This window comes from Telmatherina bonti, assembly GCF_933228915.1.
Source record: "Telmatherina bonti genome assembly, chromosome: 19".
Taxonomy (NCBI): domain Eukaryota; kingdom Metazoa; phylum Chordata; class Actinopteri; order Atheriniformes; family Telmatherinidae; genus Telmatherina; species Telmatherina bonti.
Genome location: NC_136617.1, coordinates 21,488,999 through 21,509,475, shown reverse-complemented (window position 1 = coordinate 21,509,475; position 20,477 = coordinate 21,488,999). Strand labels below are relative to the sequence as shown.

The 20,477-nt window shown below is 39.5% G+C and overlaps 2 protein-coding genes across 2 annotated transcripts; both read left to right on the top strand.

Moving 5' to 3' along the window:
* Positions 1-1,129: 1,129 nt before the first annotated feature.
* On the top strand, positions 1,130-9,450 carry dclk3 (doublecortin-like kinase 3; the record flags this gene model as incomplete). Its single annotated transcript, XM_079258735.1, has 8 exons — positions 1,130-1,196; positions 2,139-2,347; positions 4,036-4,167; positions 4,305-5,507; positions 6,370-6,502; positions 6,587-6,754; positions 6,875-7,026; positions 9,349-9,450. 8 exons carry the CDS (start codon positions 1,130-1,132, stop codon positions 9,448-9,450), a joined length of 2,166 nt encoding a protein of 721 aa, XP_079114861.1.
* Positions 9,451-9,457: 7 nt separating this feature from the next.
* Positions 9,458-20,477, top strand: zftraf1 (zinc finger TRAF-type containing 1). The gene is made up of 6 exons (XM_079258866.1): positions 9,458-10,476; positions 12,569-12,663; positions 13,377-13,520; positions 16,604-16,815; positions 16,996-17,174; positions 18,186-20,477. Exons 1-6 carry the CDS (start codon positions 10,189-10,191, stop codon positions 18,396-18,398), a joined length of 1,131 nt encoding a protein of 376 aa, XP_079114992.1. The 5' UTR covers positions 9,458-10,188; the 3' UTR covers positions 18,399-20,477.

Genomic DNA, 20,477 nt, shown 5'->3' with positions numbered 1-20,477 from the left:
CATTGAAATCCTTCCTTTTTCCACGTGTCGAAATAAAACATGTTCTATCCAAGCTTCATGTTGAAACTCAAACAATTCATGGTTTTATTACATTCTGTTTGCAATATAACATCTCACTTTTGGCAGAAGTTTGCCAAAGTAAGACTTCAAATGCTTAAAAAAGCAGCAAACCGGCTTTAACAGGCATAGGCGTGAAGCAAGTGTATATCACATCAGTTCAAATCTCACGTCACTGGTTTCCTGTTAATTTGCTAATTAATTTAATATATTTTTTAAAATATGTTTTAATGTCTACGCTCTTTCTCATTTGTCTGACCCAATGTGGCCTTATCCCTTCTCTTTCCCGAGGCTGATCAGACTGCCTGTAGTGACTCCATGGCAACACAGGAAACTCAAAGGCAATTGTGCTTTTCTTTGTGTGTGTGTGTTACAAACTGTTGAGTGAACTTTCTGCAGCACATTAGACAAGCAACTTCAATTGTTAATTTAAAATCTCGTTTAAAAACGCACTTTTATTCGCTGGGCTTCAACCTGGAGTGATGTTAAGACAGTGACTGTTAGTAGCCTGTTATTTCTTTTATCAGTTTTTTTCTTTCTTTTTTTTTTTTTTTGTAAAGGTGGCATGGGATGGGATGGGATGGGATGGGATTTTTTTCTCCCCATATTTCACACAAAAACTTTAAGTCAACAATGATCCTGCTGGACCTTGTTAGTGATATGATTTTGATCCCCCAACAATAACTTCTTTTTTTTTTTTTTTTTTTTATCCCTGCCACGCCATTAAAGGGTTCCTGGATTCGCCACCGCTTACAGCTGGGTTTGCATCTTTTCACTCGTTCACCTGCAACTTTGTCGTAAAATATTTCCCTCATCGAGGTGGTTAAAATATTTTATTTTGAAAGTAGCCTCACAAAGCTTCCGATCAGTTTCGCTTGAGACGCTTGACCTGTCTCCATGGCAACCGCTGAAACTACATGGCCATCTCAAAGCGCATCTTGTTACTTTCCCTGGAAGCAGAGCCGACGGCGGGTCAGTACCTGCAAATAGCTACATGATTATTTAAATCAGAACAATAGAAATAAAGATACTCATGTTGATGTATTGAGAGTTTTATATAATTTTTAAAGTTATGACGCCATCACAGAAAGTCCGGCACGGATGTGAAGCGGCGCGAAACTCTAAATGGAAACCGGCAGGTGAGTTATCTGTCGGATTTAATGGGGTTTAAGCTGAAGTGTTATTTTTATATCGTCTATGGTTTTAAGGCAGCTGACTATGAAATTACAATTTTCATATTTATAAGGTATTGCAATAAGTTTTGGTATCACAACGTAAATTTGTCTGTTGAGCTGCTGACTTAAAGTAAAAACCTGATTTGAGAATACATTTTAACCCTAAATGAGCACAGGCAAATGTTAAATATTACAAGTTTTTGACATATCCTAATAGTACGGATAGAATCCTGAAACTACATCCATGTCCTAACACACACACACACACACTGAGAAAAGCCTGATTTAATCTTCTTTGGCTGGCCACAGCTGGCTTTTAATGAGATGTTTAAACTGCATGGCAGGGATCTTTTCAACCTTTTGTGTGTGAGTATTGTTGTTCACTCTCAGTGGTTTGGTGGTGTCTTGTTGAAAAGGGGCTCTGATCACAGTAGTGATGGTCTTGTGTTTCTGCTTACGTCTGGAAACAAAACAAAACAACAAACCCCTGCTGAGTGGACAGATAAGGTCTCTGCATCTCCCCTGGTGCCAGAAAGTGAAACGTCAAAGATACGGGGTGTTTCTAATGCTTCATTAATCATGCAGATCCGGCTGAGCGCTAACCAGGTCAAGCAAGCTTTTGTAAGGGTGGGTGTTTGTGCAGGGTTTTCATGACTTAAGGAAGCCTAAATAATTCAGTCTGGGGCCAAGGTGATTGAAGAATCTCAAATAGCCCTTACACTCTATGTGATGGAAAACGCTCAAATCTGATCAGCCGGATTTGCTTTCACACACGCGCACAGTCACACAGGATGAGGGCCTGGTGTTGTGTTACTCATGAGTTTTCCTTTGCACACATGTCTAGAACAAAACCACAACATGGGTTATATCATCATTCTCAACTCTTGCTTTCGGTCTCTCCTTCAGCTGCTCCTGCTCCCTTGGTGAAACATCCTAATGTGGTACCCCAGCCAAGATCCATCAAGCAACACCCTGCTGAACATGTGTACAGGTCCCACTTCCCTTTTCCTCCACCTCCCAATTTCCCCCTCTTTCACACCCGCCATGCAGAAGAAAGTGCAGAGCGGCCTCACCTGGTCACTATTGTACGCCCGTGTCAAACTACACTACGAAAGGTAAATTTGTTGTTTACTATTTTTGCAAAAAGCACCATTTGAATTTGATTTGAATACAATTTATTTTGAACATGTAAAAGGCAAATAACAGTCATACAGTATTAAACAGACAAAACTAGTAATTTATAGATAAAGCAAACATACCAGACAACTACATTTTCTTTTTACAAGGAGTGGGAGGAAGTAAAAACTTGTATTATCCCCCCCCCCCCCCCCCCCTCATGAACCATTAATAATCAATTTCTTATCTTCTTATCAATATCACGATAGTTTCTAATGATATATGTCATTATCTTTAGTAATAACAACAATATTGTAACTAACACATACTTAACTGAAGATAACATAAAAGTACCTTGATAACAAAACTAAATAGTAACACCCAGTAATAATCAAACACCCTCTTCATTTATATACCTCGTAAAAATAATTACTTACATTTTTTTAAACTGAGTTATATTTGGCCATTCCCTGAGCGACCCCTCTAAGCTATTCCACAATTTAACCCTGCAAATTGACATACAAAAAGTTCTCCTTGTTGTACGTACCTGTGGTGTTTTGTAATTAAATTTACCCTTTAAATTAAATCCACCTTCTCTCCTGATTAATATCTTTTGAATGTGTTCTGATAGGAGATTTTTTTTGTTGCTTTAATTAGGGTTTGTCCTGTCAGAAATTGATTTAAGATTTGCAGGTTTAATCTCTTCTTCAGAAGGCCTAATTTTTTCTGCCTCCCATCTTAAATGACATACAATAAATGAAGTATCTTCACAACTTCAAGGACTAAATGCATAATCATAGTGTTTCAGTAGAAAATGTAATCCATCATCTTATCCTAAAAAACACATTCTTTTCAGTGAAAACCAGAGGAAAACAGTCCATTTAATCTAAGAAAGTAATGTCTGGTGAGTCTGGTGAGGAGCTGTCCAAAATCAATAAATATAGAAGTTAGACAAGTAAAATTCAAAGGAAACCATGAGCCATTTTAATAACTGACACGTCTATCACTCATCAGTCAGGAGATTTCACGGGTAGCATCAACTTCACCTTAGAAACACCATTAGGATCACAAAACAAGTGAACCCTAAGATCAGGGTTATTCATTTCAGTCCCATGCAATTTAAATATGTTTCCCTGCACCAACACACCATTCATAGAGTTTTTGGGATGCATAATAAACTTTGAACCACAAAACAGCAAAAGTAAGTGCTTTTTCTTTGTTTTTATGACTTGAAAATGAGACACTTTTTAATCAGAAAAAATAGAAGAGGGTCCAAAGTGGACATTGCTGTTCCCAAATCCAGTTACCAATGCTTGGTAGAACACAGGCAAACTCTATCTTCTCTACTGCATGTATTTCATGCTGCCCCATATACAGGGAGCCCTTGTAAAGGAGAGGTTAACTCAGACAATGGCGCTCGCTTATAATACAGTTAGAGAAGTAAGATTGTTGTTCAGATTTGACTAGTCCATACAAATAAACAAACAAAAAAATCTTATTACTTGCTTATGGTCAACAATTAGCGTACTAGTAACATTAAAGATATTTGCATCTCTCAGTCTGCAATCATGTCTTAAGGGTCAGTTTAAGAGCATAGATCCATTTTCTCCGTATCAGTGTATGGATTTACACTGGATGAATATCATGCCAGAACTTGGATTTTTGTCTCTCCATTTATGTTCACAAGGTGACAGTGCTGTTGAACCGCAGGGGTGTGGTGTCTTTTGAGCAGCTGCTATTTGATATCTCAGAGGCATTGGGGTTTCCTCGCTGGCACAGAGCAAGAGTTACACGGCTGTACACGACGCATGCTCGAGAGGTGAGGCCAAACTACGACTGGATTAAAACAAAGTGGAGGAAATAGAAAAACACCAGAAAATTGGAGAACTCTTGTATTTAGTCATGAATGCAAAACTGCTGCTTTTTGAATAACAACTGTTTGTCTGTGTGACTTAGATTAAGGGTGTGTGTGATTTCTTCCGTGGTGAAGCGGCCCTCCTAGCCCTTGGTAAGGCACGTCCTGAGCTGAGCAGCGTGCAGGAGGCTCTGGAAGAACTGTATCCAGAACATTCACACTACCGTGCTAATGCACTGAGGGCCTGGGAAAAGAAACTCCAGCCACCACCAGACAAAGCAGCCAAAGCTGACAGCGGATACAGTGAGGGGACAGACAGCATTGGGACCGATCAAGATACGCAAAGAAACACACATACACATGTCAAGAATCATATCAATACACTCGTATCTAAAAAAACAGACAAGATCCATCAATCAGAAAATTATAATCCTGACTGTCAGAAGTCATCTAAAAAGAACTGGAGGAAACCTCCTCACCCTCCCAACAACCTACAGAGACTGCATGTGAGGGGTGGAATCAGAGAGAGACAGCCCTCAGTTATTGGTCCATTTACACACGAGGAGGGTCCTATAGATATAGACATGCCCCCTCCCATGCTGTGTGAAAATTGTTTAGTGAGAAAAGTTAAACATAAAGGCCCAGAACTGATAAATTCACTATCAGGGAAGGTCCCACTTCCTCCTGTGTCAAGGAAACAGAAAGGAAGCTCTGACATAGAGCAGGAAGTGAAAAATCTGGATGTTCATATCAACCCGCCATCTCCTCAGCCAATCAAGGAGAGGGGACTTATACAATTACAAGTTCAAAATGCAGCTCCAGAAGTGGGTGCAGCACATACAGACACAGAAAAGAGGGGCACCTCTGGCCTCCAGTCTCACAGCAGTGATGTCACCTTGTCAGACATTGAGCGTTACTATGAATTTGGACGTGTGGTTGGCGATGGGAACTTTGCAGTGGTGCGAGAGTGCCGCCGTCGTGACAATGGCCAAATCCTTGCTGTGAAGATCATTGAGCACTCCAAGCTGATTGGTCGAGAGCACATGATGCAGAATGAGCTGAGCCTTCTGGGTAGTCTGTACCACCCTCGTATAGTACAGCTGTTGACACACCACCATACGCACACCCACTCCTACCTTCTAATGGAGCTGGTGAGTGGAGGAGATCTGTTTGAAGCCATCAGTGAAAGAGGGAAATTTTCAGAGGTGGAAGCTGGACTGATGGTGTCAGATGTGAGTGAAGCTCTGAGTTACATCCACTGCAAGAGCATTGTCCACAGAGACCTAAAACCAGAGAACTTACTGGTGGGTATCATGATAGATAATAGAAGTACATTATATATATATATATATATATATATATATATATATATATATATATATATATATATATATATATGTATATATATATATACATGTATATATATGTATATATATATATATATATATATATGTATATATATATGTATATATATATATATATATATATATATGTATATATACATGTATATATATGTATATATATATATATGTATATATATGTATATATATATATATATACATATATATATATATATATATATATATATATATATATATATATATATATATATATATATATATATATATATATGTATATATATATATCCATATATAAAACTTTCTGCTGCTTGGTATATTAGAGCTATAGGGCTCCAAAGACAGGTGACTATTTCTTTTCAGTGTACATGAAGCATTTTTAATATATGGGGAAAAAAATAGCATGAAAAAGTACTTTTATTATCACCTACTTTTACAGGTTACGTTTAATATCTTGTGTAGTTGTGCCTCACATAAAGCTACACTTACTAACTTGAGATGATCAGGTTGTGTTCGTGTTTAAATTGATTTCAGTTTCTGCGCACTTTCCACACCATTTGGACTTGGATAATACAAGATGTCACCTTGTATCATCATTATACCATGTTAATGTATTTATAGTATTAAAGGTACAACTGTTTTGGTTTTTCTTTCAATAAGACTGATCACTAGCTTGAAAAACCCTCAAATCTTGAAAAGTTTCTCTCTCTGTGTGTGCCAACTATATAAATGCACTTAGAATTGCTTTGATTTTCATAAGTAAAAGCTGAACTCCATGGCTGCCTGTCTTCCTTGTTACTTCTCTCAGATAGAGGAAGTTGCTTCTGGTGTCTCTCGGCTGAAGCTGGCAGACTTTGGTCTTGCCATGGTTGTAACTGAACCAGTCTACACCATATGTGGAACACCCACATATGTTGCCCCAGAGATCCTTTGTGAGACAGGTGAGGTATTTCTTTGATTTCTGTACCAGTAAATAACCAGTACTACACCAGTCTGAAAACATTTGCTCATGGTTTACCAAGCAGGTTATGATGTAGCTGTGGATGTTTGGGCTCTGGGTGTGATTCTTTACATCCTTCTGTGTGGATTTCCTCCATTTCGAAGTCGGGATCGAGACCAGGAAGAGCTCTTCAAGCTCATAAAACAAGCACAGCTTCACTTGCCATCGCCTTACTGGGACTCCATCTCAGATGGTGAGACAAATACACATATGTTCGTTCAGGCACAAATGTCTTTTATACATACATATATATATATATATATATCCACACATATACACCCAATCTGATTTTTCTGTGTGTGTTTATATGCAGAAGCTAAAAACCTTGTCAGATCTCTGCTTCAGCCAGATCCCAGAGTGAGACTAACAGCAGAGCAGACTCTCCTGCATCAGTGGGTGACAACTATGGCTTCAACTTGCAGGCAGAGGGTGCACACAGACAAACCTGGAAGAAGCATGGTGGAAGTGGGAGCAGAACCAGTGAAAGTCCAGAGACCAACACATAAAAATGCAGTAGAATCACTTACAGACAAATCAGTGGAACCCTTTTGCAACAAGGGGGAAATCCCTCTGAAGAGACATGACATGCTCACATCAAGAAGACAACATGAGCACAAACAACCACTGCAGCAGTCAGAGGAAACAAGCATAGTTGATGTAATATCTCAAAAGAAGAAAGAGCAGACATCTTCAGACAGCACACATGGTCAAGAGAATCTAGAATCCAGCTCTGAAGAGCAGCACAGTGTGCGAAAAACACAGGATCCAGGACCCAAGCTGTTAAACTCAGACCACATTGATCTCACTAAACTTGACTCCTCCACAACCCAAACAGAGTCTCCATCTCAGATTAAACTACAATCAAAACATGACAACCAACAGTCACCTCCAAATTCCCCATCTCTCATCAGAAAAACACATCAAACTACAGAGGGACGCTCTGTGCATCTTCAGCATAGCATTTACTCCCCGATAAACAACCCCATAGTGACCACACCCCAAATACACTTGGCTGAAAGCCAAAATAAGGAGAACGATGTTAACACCATCTCCAAGCCATCCACAATGTCTTGACATCACGATGAAATGGACTGTCTGATTATGTGATCAGATTGGGGTTTGTCCCTTTCATTGTTCTGGACAATACAGCTCATTTCTTCGCAGCTGAGTCCTTGAATGACCAGCAGAGTCTGAGTGATGATATGTCTCATAAATGTGAATAATCAATTTGTCTCACAATCAGAAATTAATCATGAGATCATGTGTGATGAGTGAGTTCTCTGTTTTCCAAAGCCTTACACAAGGAGGATGTGTTGGAAAGTACTGAACCACACTTTATTCAAGTATTCAGGTATTCCTGTAGACACGTTTTAGTAAATTTAGGAGTTTTTAGTAATTTACATTTGATTTGTCTCTGCAAACTATATTTTTCTTTTGTAGATGATATATCTGTGGAATAAATGATTGTTTGTTATAGAATTCTGATCTAAAATATCTACATAAATAACTTTTCATTTTACATTTTGTCAATTATTTTACAGCATCCATTATAGTGTTTACTTAATATATTTTGTAACTGGTTATTTTGGCAACTAGCTACTGCTGATTTGAAGTTCCAGTGGTGCTGGCCATCTGTGGCAATGGTTAAGCAAAATAATGTGTTGTAAGAGCTCATGCCTAATACTGGGGATTGCACAACTCTGAAGACAGAGTGTGACCACATGCAACTACTGGGAAAACTATGTGTGCGTATCTAAGGGTGGTATTTCTCTCTTGCCATTCCACACATACCAAATAAGGCATATCTTTTTGTCCAATGGGAGTGGTTAATTCTGTCCCTCCCGATTGAGGACAGCTGACACTGACATCCTGCCCCACCCGCCCCATAGCACACTCTCAACCCCCCCATCCAGTCAACACTTGAACCCTCACAGCCTTTGTGGCTGCTAAGCCACATATCTGGGACAACGATAGGATGACAAAGCCGCTAAATGCTTATGACCTATCAGTTGTACTAACCAAGGGTAATTAAGGCTTGTCTTGATCATCTAAATTTTCTGCCTGAATCATTTACCTATACCTAACCCACCTTAAGAGACTACAGCAACAGACTCAAAATGCGTGGTTAAAATACCAGTGTACCAGAGACAAGGTTGTTTGGAAGTCTTTTTTGCCACATATTAGTGAAAGTGTTGTAATGTATGGATATTACATGTGGGCAATCAAAACAAGCTTTAAAGTTAAAGAAATACAAAAATAGTTACCACACCCATGTAAAATACAAACAGCTCAATTTATGATGTTAATTAAGCGGAAATGAGGAAGTAAAATCAGAAAAAGGTACATTAAGTTCTCTAGAGAAATATGCTCAGTGCATGCAAAAAGATGTAAGATTATTTACACCATTTACATAAATGTAATGAATGAACAATGAGGGTGAACAAGGGACCAGTCGTTTAGAAGATACTGTGTTGTATTAGAATAAAATATTTTATAGTAACTTAAATACAGTACTTTATGAATAAAACTAGAGGGGGTGGGGAGGGGTGAGGAGAGGTGAGGAGGAATAGAAGAGAGTTTCCACAGATGTCAAATAAAAGCTTGAGTATCTCTGAAATGTAGTGACATGTTATGAAGAGAAAATCCTCAAGTCTGACTTGAACTTAATCATTTGACTAAAATACTTTGTTGAATAGCACTTCAGAGAAATATACATCTTTTGGTGAAGCGGCCTAAATTTGTCGCATATCAGATTTTAGTCAGGCACTGCCATTTACGGACCCGCAGGTGCTGAGTGCGCATGCGCGGTTGAAACTCTTTAAATACCCCAAGTCATCTGCCACAACAAAACATTCCGCTGACAGCCAGTCCGCGGCTGCTCTCAAGTAGTTACTGGCGCTTAGTGTCCCTCCCCAGAAACAGGCAAAATATTTACTTTTAAACTTACTGCTTCTATCATAAGCCACAATCTAGAACCTTTTTTTTCTAGTCATAAATTTATCTACAGTTGTAAAACAACTGGAAAAAAACAACAAAAAATAGGGAAAAAAAGATGGCTGTGTAGCCAGAGAGACAAGTCCCAGCAGAACTCTAGCCTTAATCACCGACACGTCCTGTGAGTCTCGTGGACAGTTAACCGGTACCGGAGGAGCAGCCGAGCAGGGGCGCCGCTGTAAACTGCTGTCAGTGCGATTAACGGCATCGAGAGTGCAACAAGAGCTGAGAGAGCCGAGTTGTTTTTGTTCTGCCTGGGCTCAGGGAGAGGACTGCTGTGTTTGTGTCACCGTAGCTAGCCACATAGTCTGCTAGCTTAACTGTAAGTCTACACAATTAGTCAACATTTAACCTACCCGATAGTTATTAAATCTAGCACATGGTTTCGTTATTACACAACAATTGGATTTTTAAAATTCCTGTTCCTATATGTAGGGTTGCGTTAATAGCAAGTTTGCCTGCATTCCTTCCTGACAACCTGCTTCTGAAGTGTTAGCTTAGCTCACGCTAGCTCACTATCAGCTGACCGTTAGCTCGACAGGTCGCGAGCTAGCCCGGAGCTAACAAGCTGATATTTGGATTCAGCCAGGTCGAGGCCAGGGGCATAATATACACTTCTAGACAGCCATCGCCATGTCTTCACTGGAAGAGAGAGACGTAGGCGTTGTGGCCGCCCCTGGCTCCTCCTCGGCCGGCCTGGGGGTCGGGGCCGTGGGGGCAGCGGTGGAGGCTGTCGCCGGGGTAGCAGCTATGCAAGAGGATGTTGCTATACGACGAGAGGGGCCCGAGCCGGACCCAGACGAGCCACCAAAGAAGAGGGTGAAAATACCCGAGGGAGAGTCAGGAAAGCTGGAGGAGAGACTGTACTCAGTGCTGTGCTGCACCGTGTGCCTAGACTTGCCCAAGGCGTCTGTATATCAGGTAAACATGGTGTCAATCACAATGTCCCCCATAAAATCCTTATCTTACTGTCAAACCTCAGCAAAACAGCTGAAACTCATAATAGAAGCTCCACATGTATCCCAACCCCCAAAGACAAGAGACAACCTGTTGAATGTATTGGCCGGCTCCATTTATTTTTAGTGATACCGGATCCAACACAGCTTGCATATGTCCATACAGCATATTTAGGTCTTGAGGCTGAAAGACAAAACCAGACCAGGTGGTCTTCAAGTTTACGGTACTATAGGATAAGTTGTCCTTCACATTGTCCACATAAAAAAATGACAAGCCCAAACCCTACAGGTGAACTTGACCTGAATGAAAATAACTTATCCCTTCTTTCAACCCACTATAACATTTCCTCCAATGTCCTCAAAGCGACCTCTTCAGCATTAAGTAACCATATTATCAGTCATTCACTTAAGTCAGCAGTAATACCCCTCACAAAGAAATGCAGAACACGCCTTCCTATGTTTATGTTAAACACTTAACAGTGTAAATACAATTACTTTTTTTTCTCTCTTTCTATATATATATAATATTCTGTTCATACATGGGTGTGAATTGTTATGACAAGGCACAGAACTTGGCCATTATACATTTGGGGGGGATCACAGTTATGCAATTGTGTATGCAATTTAGTTACATTATGATGTGCTACTAAAAGCCAAATATGCCAAACTTTGTCAGTGGTGCAAGTATAAAAATTTGACTTGTACATTACAAACTACATTTCCAAAGAAGTTTGAAAGATTTTTCAAGTGAAAAACTGAATCATTTATTTATTTATTTAATTGTTTGAAACTCCTACAGTGACCTGTCCAGGCCGTACTGACTCTTGCCTAGTACCAATTGGGATAAGTTCCACCTGTCCTTGACAATTGATTGGATTAAACCAGTAAAAAATATGGGTGACTGTTTAAACCTTTGTTTACACCAAGAGTAATTGGATATGATGGGAACCCTTGTATGTTCTGCCATAATATAATACATTTTATAGACACTATTATAATTTTGGTGGGAAAAAAGTCCTCTTAGTTTGATTTTATTCCATATTCATAGCATATCTAGAGGATGAAAACAAAAAGTTTTTGCTAACAAATTTAAGTTTGCCAGAAAATCTACTTTTTTGTGTTTTTTCTTAACAAGATTCATATTTGAAGACGTGGCTTTAGGAAGGACACATGTAACTCCAATGTGAACCTTTTCTTCCCAGCATGTGAAAGGGTTTCCTCACGTGTGCAAGTCATTTGTGTCAGTCACACTGATGCATTTCTATAACATTACAAAAAGTGCATGATGCACTTTGTTCTGGTAACAGCTTGATGAAACAGGACATTTGTTGTGCCCCCCCCCCCCCCCCCCCCCCCAAAACAAAAACAACAAAAAAAACAACTAGACTTTGCACACATGTGACCCCAGAACACATCCACTCTCTTTCTGTCCATCTGAGATGAGCTGATGCCCAGAAAACTCAATGGTCTCTCTGCAGCGTTGATGTATGACTTCATCCTTACAAAAAGTATCTGGTTAAGTTTCTGCTTAACAGTGGTCTATTTTGAGTAAAAATGCTTTTCCAAATTTCTCCTGAGCCAGTGTGTCTGTGTTGATTATGGTGGCATGACTGTTTCTCATGGAGTGCCACCTAATGGCTCAAAGATCTCACATGTATTCAAAAATCATTTTTCTTTATGAACTGATAAACTACATTGAACTGATTTAGACACAAAGTCATGAGCTGAAATCAATCCTGTCAACCTCAGATGTCATCAGTTATTCTGCTCATTTTAGTGTCTTGTGGTGTGATGCTACTTGTAGTTATTTCAACCATTTGGTCTTTTTTATTTCTGTGTTTTGTATGTGTTGCTGTCAGCAGATTATAGATTTGTTTACATTTTTTAAACACAAATTGCTAAGAACAGACAGTAAAAATAAATAATTTTGTTCTTTGCTCTTAAAGTTAAATCTACTTTTTTGGTTGCAAATTTAATTGCAACTGTTCTTATTTTGCATATCTTTCTTTTCTCACTAAATTTTGTTCAACTAACCTTTCTTTTTTTTCTTGCCACAGTGTACCAACGGGCACTTGATGTGTGCTGGCTGTTTTATTCACCTCCTGGCTGATTCACGTCTCAAAGAAGAACAGGCCACGTGTCCCAACTGCAGGTACACCAAGTCCTCTGTCATCTTCAGGGTGTCACAGATCCCAACTCTAAACTTGTCATACATCTAAAACGTGCTGATGGTGGTCATGTTTGAATTTGGTTTAATGCACACATGTTTTTAAATGTTTCTCTGCTTCAACACACCTGACTCAAATGAAATGGATCCAATGGCCTGTGGCATGCACAATGACTCATTAATTTGAGTCAAGTATTTTGCATTAGGTAAACATTGAAAACCTGCAAAATTGTGGCCCTCAAGAACCAGAACTGGACACCCTGAAGTAAATGTGTATTAAATGTGGGGAAAATTCACAAAATTCCCATTTGAGGTAGTTTTGTTCAGAGTAATCCACTTAATTTTGCTTGGCTTGTGTGCAAGATTATTCATGCTGAAATCCAAATGAAAAAAATCTTAAAAAGTTCGCAAATTTTTGGCATTTCACTTCGTACTAACACCTTTTTTGGTTCTGTTTGGAAAAATGAAATCACAAGCAAAAATAACTTATTGTATTACACTTTTAAAATATCTTCTGAAACTGACACTGAGTAATGAAGGAATACTTCTCTGTCTAAATTAGAAACTGAATTATCTAATTCATTTAGAAAACTACTTGTGCAGCAATCACAAACCAGTTTGAACATACTGTACATTCCAGAGATATTAGACATGCATCTGTACTGAAACATCATCCACAGTTTTCTGGGCTTGTTTAGGTGTGAAATCAGCAAGAACTTGTGCTGCAGGAACCTGGCGGTTGAGAAGGCAGTCAGTGAGCTGCCGACAGACTGCACCTTCTGCCTAAAACAGTTCCCCCGCTCCAGTCTGGAGAGACACCAGAAGGAGGAGTGCCAAGACAGGTTTACATCACACACTTAAATAGCATTAAAACAGTCACCAAAACTGGTCCCAGCCTCTTTCTGTGTAAATGTTTAGTAAAGGTCCACTTAAACCATTACAAACTGTGAAATCCAGGCTCTCTTAAAGACTGAGTAGAAGAGACCAGCATACATATTGTTCCACAGTATCACCGTATTACTTATATCTGTTTATTTTAACTACCAGTTTTAACACACTAACACTAACACACAGAAAAACTACCAGTGTAATTACACACCATGCATTACTCATATGTAATGTTCAAGCCACGAATGAAATCCTACAGGGTTGTTTCTATGGCAACAGATGACCTCGCTTAGGAGAGCAGTGCCTGTGCTGTTGTTGCTATGACAGTAGCCATGGTAGACACCTGGTGTTTCTTGGTCAGGTCAGACAGAAAACATTGCTGGTCTCTGTGAGGAGGTGTTGATGGTTTTTTTTAGGCATGCAGTCATCCATATGGAAAATCACCATCCAAATATAAACCCTGTATTTTATGTGCTGTAATTACATTCGTAATTGCAGGTATTTCTGTTCTGAGTCCTTTTTAAAGATGTAAGATGCTACTGGTGAGTTCTGTACTTTACCACATTATGGCCCCCTTACTTCAGGCTTGCATTTATTCCAGAAAAAGATGGTGTTTTCCAGTTCTCCAGAATTCCTGTGGGTCTTGTCAGGTTTTTTTCTTTGCCTGCTTTTCCATTCATTTTCATTTCAATCTTTGGATGTGGCCAGTGTAAAATAAATGCTTTTGTTAAGCATATAAATCACTCAGTCATAAAAAGGCATCTAATTTTCACAATAAAAAGGATTTTATCCGTACATAACAGAAAATTTTGCAAAGAACCAATGTTTAATAGTATTTCTTACCTGTAGCCATTCACATTGTTTCAAATGTTCAAAAATTACAAAGATAATTTGTTTTTATCGACATAAAAAATGTTTTTGGGGCCCAAGCAGTAATTAGCCATTTGCATGTTGTCCTTAAACATTTTAACCCTTCAAAACCCAACCTCAGAACAACTGGGTAGAAAAAGCCCTTTTTTAAATTTATTTATTTATTTTTATCTGAAGTCCGTATTTGGCCCTTTAATGAAATTTGAAGGAAAAAAAAACAACAATTTTGTTTTTTTGCCATTTAAAATTTAAATGATCAAATAGGGCTTTGGTCAAAATTATTGCAGTGTAATCTTCTGCTTCTTGGTATCCACCAGGGGCCAGGAGACCAGTATCATGTTATGTACAACAGGGTTTTGAGTAAAGTTTAGACAAAGTGATGTAAAATGTCTCATAAACTATTAATGAAATCTGATATGTTTGGTTTTATAGGGTTAAGAAACTGAACATATATATGAAAAAATGAAAAGTGATTGGGTTTAGTAACTAAAAGTGATGCTCAAAGTTTTATTACTGAACGTTGGCAGATTTTCCAGCTGTGGTGTCCCCTTACGAAGGCTGATACAGCAACCATTTTGCATCTTGTCTCTTCTCTGAGCTCTCTCCAGGAATACAAATAATAGAAACTAGTTTACCATCAAAACCAGTCCAAAGCACAGAATTTTAAGGTGAGAAATCCATCAACTGTTTAGTGAAGCCTCATCAGAAATGGAACCATTTCTGATGAGGTAGAGAACTGTTCTTAAAGTGGAACTCTTCTGTGCATTTCAGGCTAATTTATTTTTATTTCTGAGACCAGAAGGGCTGGGATTGATCGAGTTATTGTCACAAATCGCTTTATTTACTTCAGACCGACCCTCTCCATAGGCTGTCAGATCAGCCTGTGGGCAAAACGAGTGGATTGAGACTCTTCCGCATTAAGCCCCGCCTCCCGCCACTGTACTACATCTGAAGCGTGCACCGCACCTGCTTTCGCCGTCATTGTAACATCTCATAAACAGAAGGATTAGGCTCATATGAACTCAATAAAAATAAATAAAAAAATACAATGTTAACACATTGCATACAGTCCTACATGTTGGAACCTGAATCAGACCCTGAAAACAAAGTGGAAAACAGCAACCCACAGCAACAAATGCAGCAGGATGTCTCTCTTTGGTAAACTCACCAGCCATCGTTCAAAATAACTTTATCTGACATTTTCCACCCGCCTGATGTATTTGTACATGCCCTAGTTAACCAGTAGAAGGTAACCAATCACCGAACCTTATTCCCCGGGACGTCACAAGGATTTCCAAGTAGAAAAAACTCTCTGAAACGACGTGTTTTTTGTCGCCATGGAAACCGAACGGAGAGCGTGCTGGAACTCAAACTCAAACATGCGTTTAGGTGATAAAAAACAGTGCCGTTCACGTCTGATAAGGATTCAACACTGTAACACTGTAGAAAGCTCAGAAAACTTGAAATATCATAATAGGACCCCTTTAAAGATTAGTTAAAGAAAGTACAGGACAAGGCAAGTTTAGTTGTATACCATATTTCATGTATAAAACAATTCCACTTCAAACATTAAAAACATTATCGTACATAACATAACAACATAGCACAACACAACACAAACAGATGTATTCGGGGCCTAAACCAATTTGGGATTTGTGAACAATCAGTATGGTTTTAGAAAGCTTGTCTAAATGGGTTTTTTGTATTTATATATTGTATTTCCATTTATTTGGTACATGTTTCAAGAAATTGCTGCACATTTTTCTGGCAGCGTATGTATGTAAAGAAATTAGGAATAGCTCAAAACTTTGTCTTGTAATTGACTTAACCTAATTGCAGAGGCTGTTACTTTTCATATTATTCATCCCTCACTTCACCTTAAGAAAGTAACAAGAATTCAGTGAAAGCACCTCTGTCTAAGATGTAATTGATATGAATTTATGCCATTTTATATGCTGAGGTTGGCCCTCAGTGGGCCCCTATCTCTGTATAGCATTAATTTGTCGCAGCTCACATCCTGGATTAATTAGTACCTTTGATATTAGCTTCCACTCACTGCAAGTATTACATATTCATCACGAAGCACCTCTGTAAGGATTGTAATTTATATGATGCCATGCCTGCGCTTCCTTTTGTCTTTAACTCCCTCCTGTCATTATGTTGCCAGGGTGACACAGTGCAAGTACAAGAGGATCGGCTGCCCCTGGCAAGGTCCGTTTCATGAGCTGCCAGCACATGAGAGTGAGTGCTCTCATCCAACTAAGACTGGTACAGAGCTGATGGGAATACTGGGAGAGATGGACCAGAGCCACCGCAGAGACACACAGCTCTACAACAGCATCTTTAGCTTGCTCTGCTATGAGAAGATTGGGTTTACAGGTACAAATGTCCAGAGAGAGTGTGACTCGCCTGTCTGTACACTTTAGCAGAAATGCCATGATGTAACGCCTTTCTTATACTGGAGAATCTGGTCACTTTACTACATAATTGCCCTTTTCCCCTCTTCTTCAAAGCCTTTCTGCCTCTTTCTAATTTGCCTTCCAATGTGTGTCCATTCAGAGGTGCAGTTCAGACCGTACCGCACTGATGACTTCATCACTCGTCTGTACTATGAAACCCCACGTTTCACTGTTCTCAACCAGACGTGGGTGCTGAAGGCTCGCGTTAATGACTCTGAGCGCAACCCCAATCTCTCCTGCAAGCGCACTCTTTCTTTTCAGCTCATCCTCAAGAGCAAGGTACATTCACTTCTCTATTTGTCCATGTTTATTTCTAAGTTTCCGCATGACTCCTTAAACTTGAGGCTACATAATACTCCACTACTTACCAGGTCTGGTGTTAATGGTAAAGTTTGAAGAGGGAATATGGACTAAAATGGACTCCACAGATATCTGTTGGGTCAGTTCATGGAAAAAAGTTGCTACATATTGTGTACACACATTTGCTGATGAGTTTTGGAAAAACTGAAGGTGTGTGCAGCAAAATAATGGAGGAATAGTAGTACATTGCTGATTTGGAAGATTTTGTTACACAAAGAAAAGCAAGACTGGAGAGGTGGGTGAGTCTATTAATCTGATCCAAGCAGCAGAGTCTCCCTCGGGCTCACACTTGGTTATTTCACACTCCTTGTAGTGTAGGCCACCTGAGACTGAAACAAGAAGTGGCTTGCATGCTTCTTTCTCTGCCAGAACCCCCAGAAGAGCACAGGGGGATAGATCCATCCATTAGTAGTGCTATTTAGAATTGTTGGTGTCTTCCTTCCACATTAAATGATATGCTGAGAAATGGTTAGAAGTTCTGAAATGAGCCCTGAAATGGTCATAATAAAAGATTTTTTTTTTTTCTTTATGGTTTCATCTGGTGTATCTGAGACCTAACTGAGTTCAGCCTTTATATGAATAAACTTTATCTACAGAGCACTTTATCACGCAAAAAATGCAACTCAGAGTGCTTGATCCCCCCCCCCCCCCCCCCCCCCCCCCATCTTTTTCTATCCTTTTCCATCAAATCTACATGATCATAAAGTCACTATTGTTACAAATACCTAAACATGTTTATATTTAACACAAATAAACATGAACATACCCTCATACCTATTAAAAAAATAGAGAGGTTAGATAAAATACAATAGAATAGAATAAGACTATAAAATACCATTGATAGTTCATATACATATATATATATATATATATATATATATATATATATATATATATATAATGTGTGTATTTTTGTTTGCGTGTTGACAGGTGAATTCTGCCCTGGAGTGCTCTTTCCTGCTTTTGAAAGGGCCGTACGATGACGTGCGGATCAAGCCGGTCATCTACCACCACTCCTTCAGCAACGATACCAACGAGACTGACTATGTCCCTCTGCCCATCTCCGACTCGGTGGAGTGCAACAAACTGCTTGCAGCCAAAAACATCAACCTGCGCCTGTTCATCTTCCAGGTCCAAAAATAAAGACTGTGAAACAAGGAAGAGGAGGAGGAGAGGAAGGATGGAAACCGTGAAGAAAAAGACGCTTTGTGATTCAAGGCAAGGGTCAAAGAGAGGATGGGAAGATTAAAGAGAGACACCACTGAACCATTGATACCTCTCAACATCTATACACACACAAACACATGCACGCACACACACACACACACGCCACTAATTACACTTACCTCTTTTTACAAGGTAGTGAAGACCCCTCCCCTGGGAAAGCTGTGAGTTGCTATGGAGTTGTGATCAGGGGGGGTCTTTTATATGGGATGGTGGAGTGGGGTGAAACCTTTGGCAGTGTTGGATTAGGGCGGGTAGGAGTGGGTGGGTGCCAGGTGCCAGATGGCTAGTACGTACCTATGGTTTGTGGATGATGATTTACTTCCTGACACTCTCAGCCAAAGGTAGTGCACGCACACACACACACTTGCCAACCAAAGCAGGGTTTGCTGGGTGTGTCTTTTGTGTGCATGTTTGTGTGTTTTAGAGACAAAGGGGGTTAGTGGCGAAGCCTCACATGACCAAACTCGGCTCGCATGTTCGGACATCCTGAAAACGCGTGATAATGTGAAAATGCTGAGCTGTCTGGTCACGTGGAAGCAGACGAAGGGCTGGAATTTGTGTTTCTCCCTCTTTCTACACACTTGATGCCTGAATTTCCTCGACAGTGTCCTTTTGTTTTTGGGGAAAAGTCTAACATAAAAAACCCAAACATTTAGTTTCAGGGTTTGTTGGGTTTTCTTTTTTTGTTCTTTTTTTTTTTTGCCAGAGCTGATGAAAGGCAGCATCGCACCATGTCTCCACCACTTCTGCTTTTCATCAAGAGGAGAGAAGGCCTGACTGCATGCATATTTTAGTTCTCCACTTTATTCCTCCAGCTGTGGTTACATTTAACTTTCAACACTAATAACATTTTATTTCTCTTTACCCCGATTAATGTTTTGCTTTTTATTTGGCTTTTTAAAGCGCGACTTGCTGCCTGTGTGTTACTGTGAACGTGTGTTAACAGATGAGGTCCTGGAGAACAACAGTGCTGTCATAGAAAACATTACTAGCAAGGCCGGACCCCCTCTAGTCCCTCTGGGACCCCAAAATCTCAGAATTTTTGTTTTGGTAATTGAGTTACTCTAAAATGACTTAATAATTTAAATCACTTGGAAAAAAAATGTTGTGGGATTTGCATTTCTAACACCTTAATTTGAGTATTTTAGCTCACTTTGTTGTCATAGGGCATTGTCCCTTTATTTTAATCTTTGTTTGCTTTGCTATAATTTTTTTAATTGCTTTAATAATTTTCATCAAATCTAGCTTAAATGCTTCTCAAAATAACTGTGATTTTTTTTTTGTAACTTATTCAAATAACCACAAAGTGATTGACCCACACACATGGGGCCACTTAGTATTTTAATATAAGAGTACAGCTTGGATTCAAGGGGCAGTGTTGCCTCTGCGTTTAATGAGAAAAGCAAGCAGCAGCTCTTCTAGCCATTTTCCTGCCCCGGGGACCCCCTTTCATGACTATTTACCAACCCAAACTGTTCAATAACTAATCAATAAAATCAGGCTGACTGGACTTCGACAGCCCTCTCCTGATTACTTCTTTTGAGGATCAGAAATTTGTTGTATGCTTGATGGTGTGTGTGTGTGTGTGTGTGTGTGTGTGTGTGTGTGTGTGTGTGTGTGTGTGTGTGTGTGTGTGTGTGTGTGTGTGTGTGTGTGTGTGTGTGTGTGTGTGTGTGTGTGTGTGTGTGTGTGTGTGTGTGTGTGTGTGTGTGTGTGTAAATGCAGGGATGGCACCAAGGAGGTTTTATCTTACCATAGAGACATATTAGCATTAGACTTACTTGAACGAAAACAAGATGCTACTTACATAGACCCTTCCGTAAGGCAGATAGAGCTCTCTCCTCCTGACCTCTGTGTCCTGTATTTCTGTGTTTAAATGCTTTGTCTCTATGCCAGTGGACTCACTCATCTCACTATGGCTGTACATGTGCCTTTTATTAAAGATCATGGAACCTGTGCTGCTGTTTCTGCCTTTGTGTGAGTGAGTTGAATATG

Coding starts and splice junctions, on each gene's coding strand:
- zftraf1 (XM_079258866.1), top strand. CDS start 10,189: ATGTCTTCACTGGAAGAGAGAGACGTAGGCGTTGTGGCCGCCCCTGGC. Junction 12,664..13,376: donor GCCACGTGTCCCAACTGCAG/GTACACCAAGTC, acceptor GGGCTTGTTTAG/GTGTGAAATCAGCAAGAACT. Junction 17,175..18,185: donor AGCTCATCCTCAAGAGCAAG/GTACATTCACTT, acceptor GCGTGTTGACAG/GTGAATTCTGCCCTGGAGTG.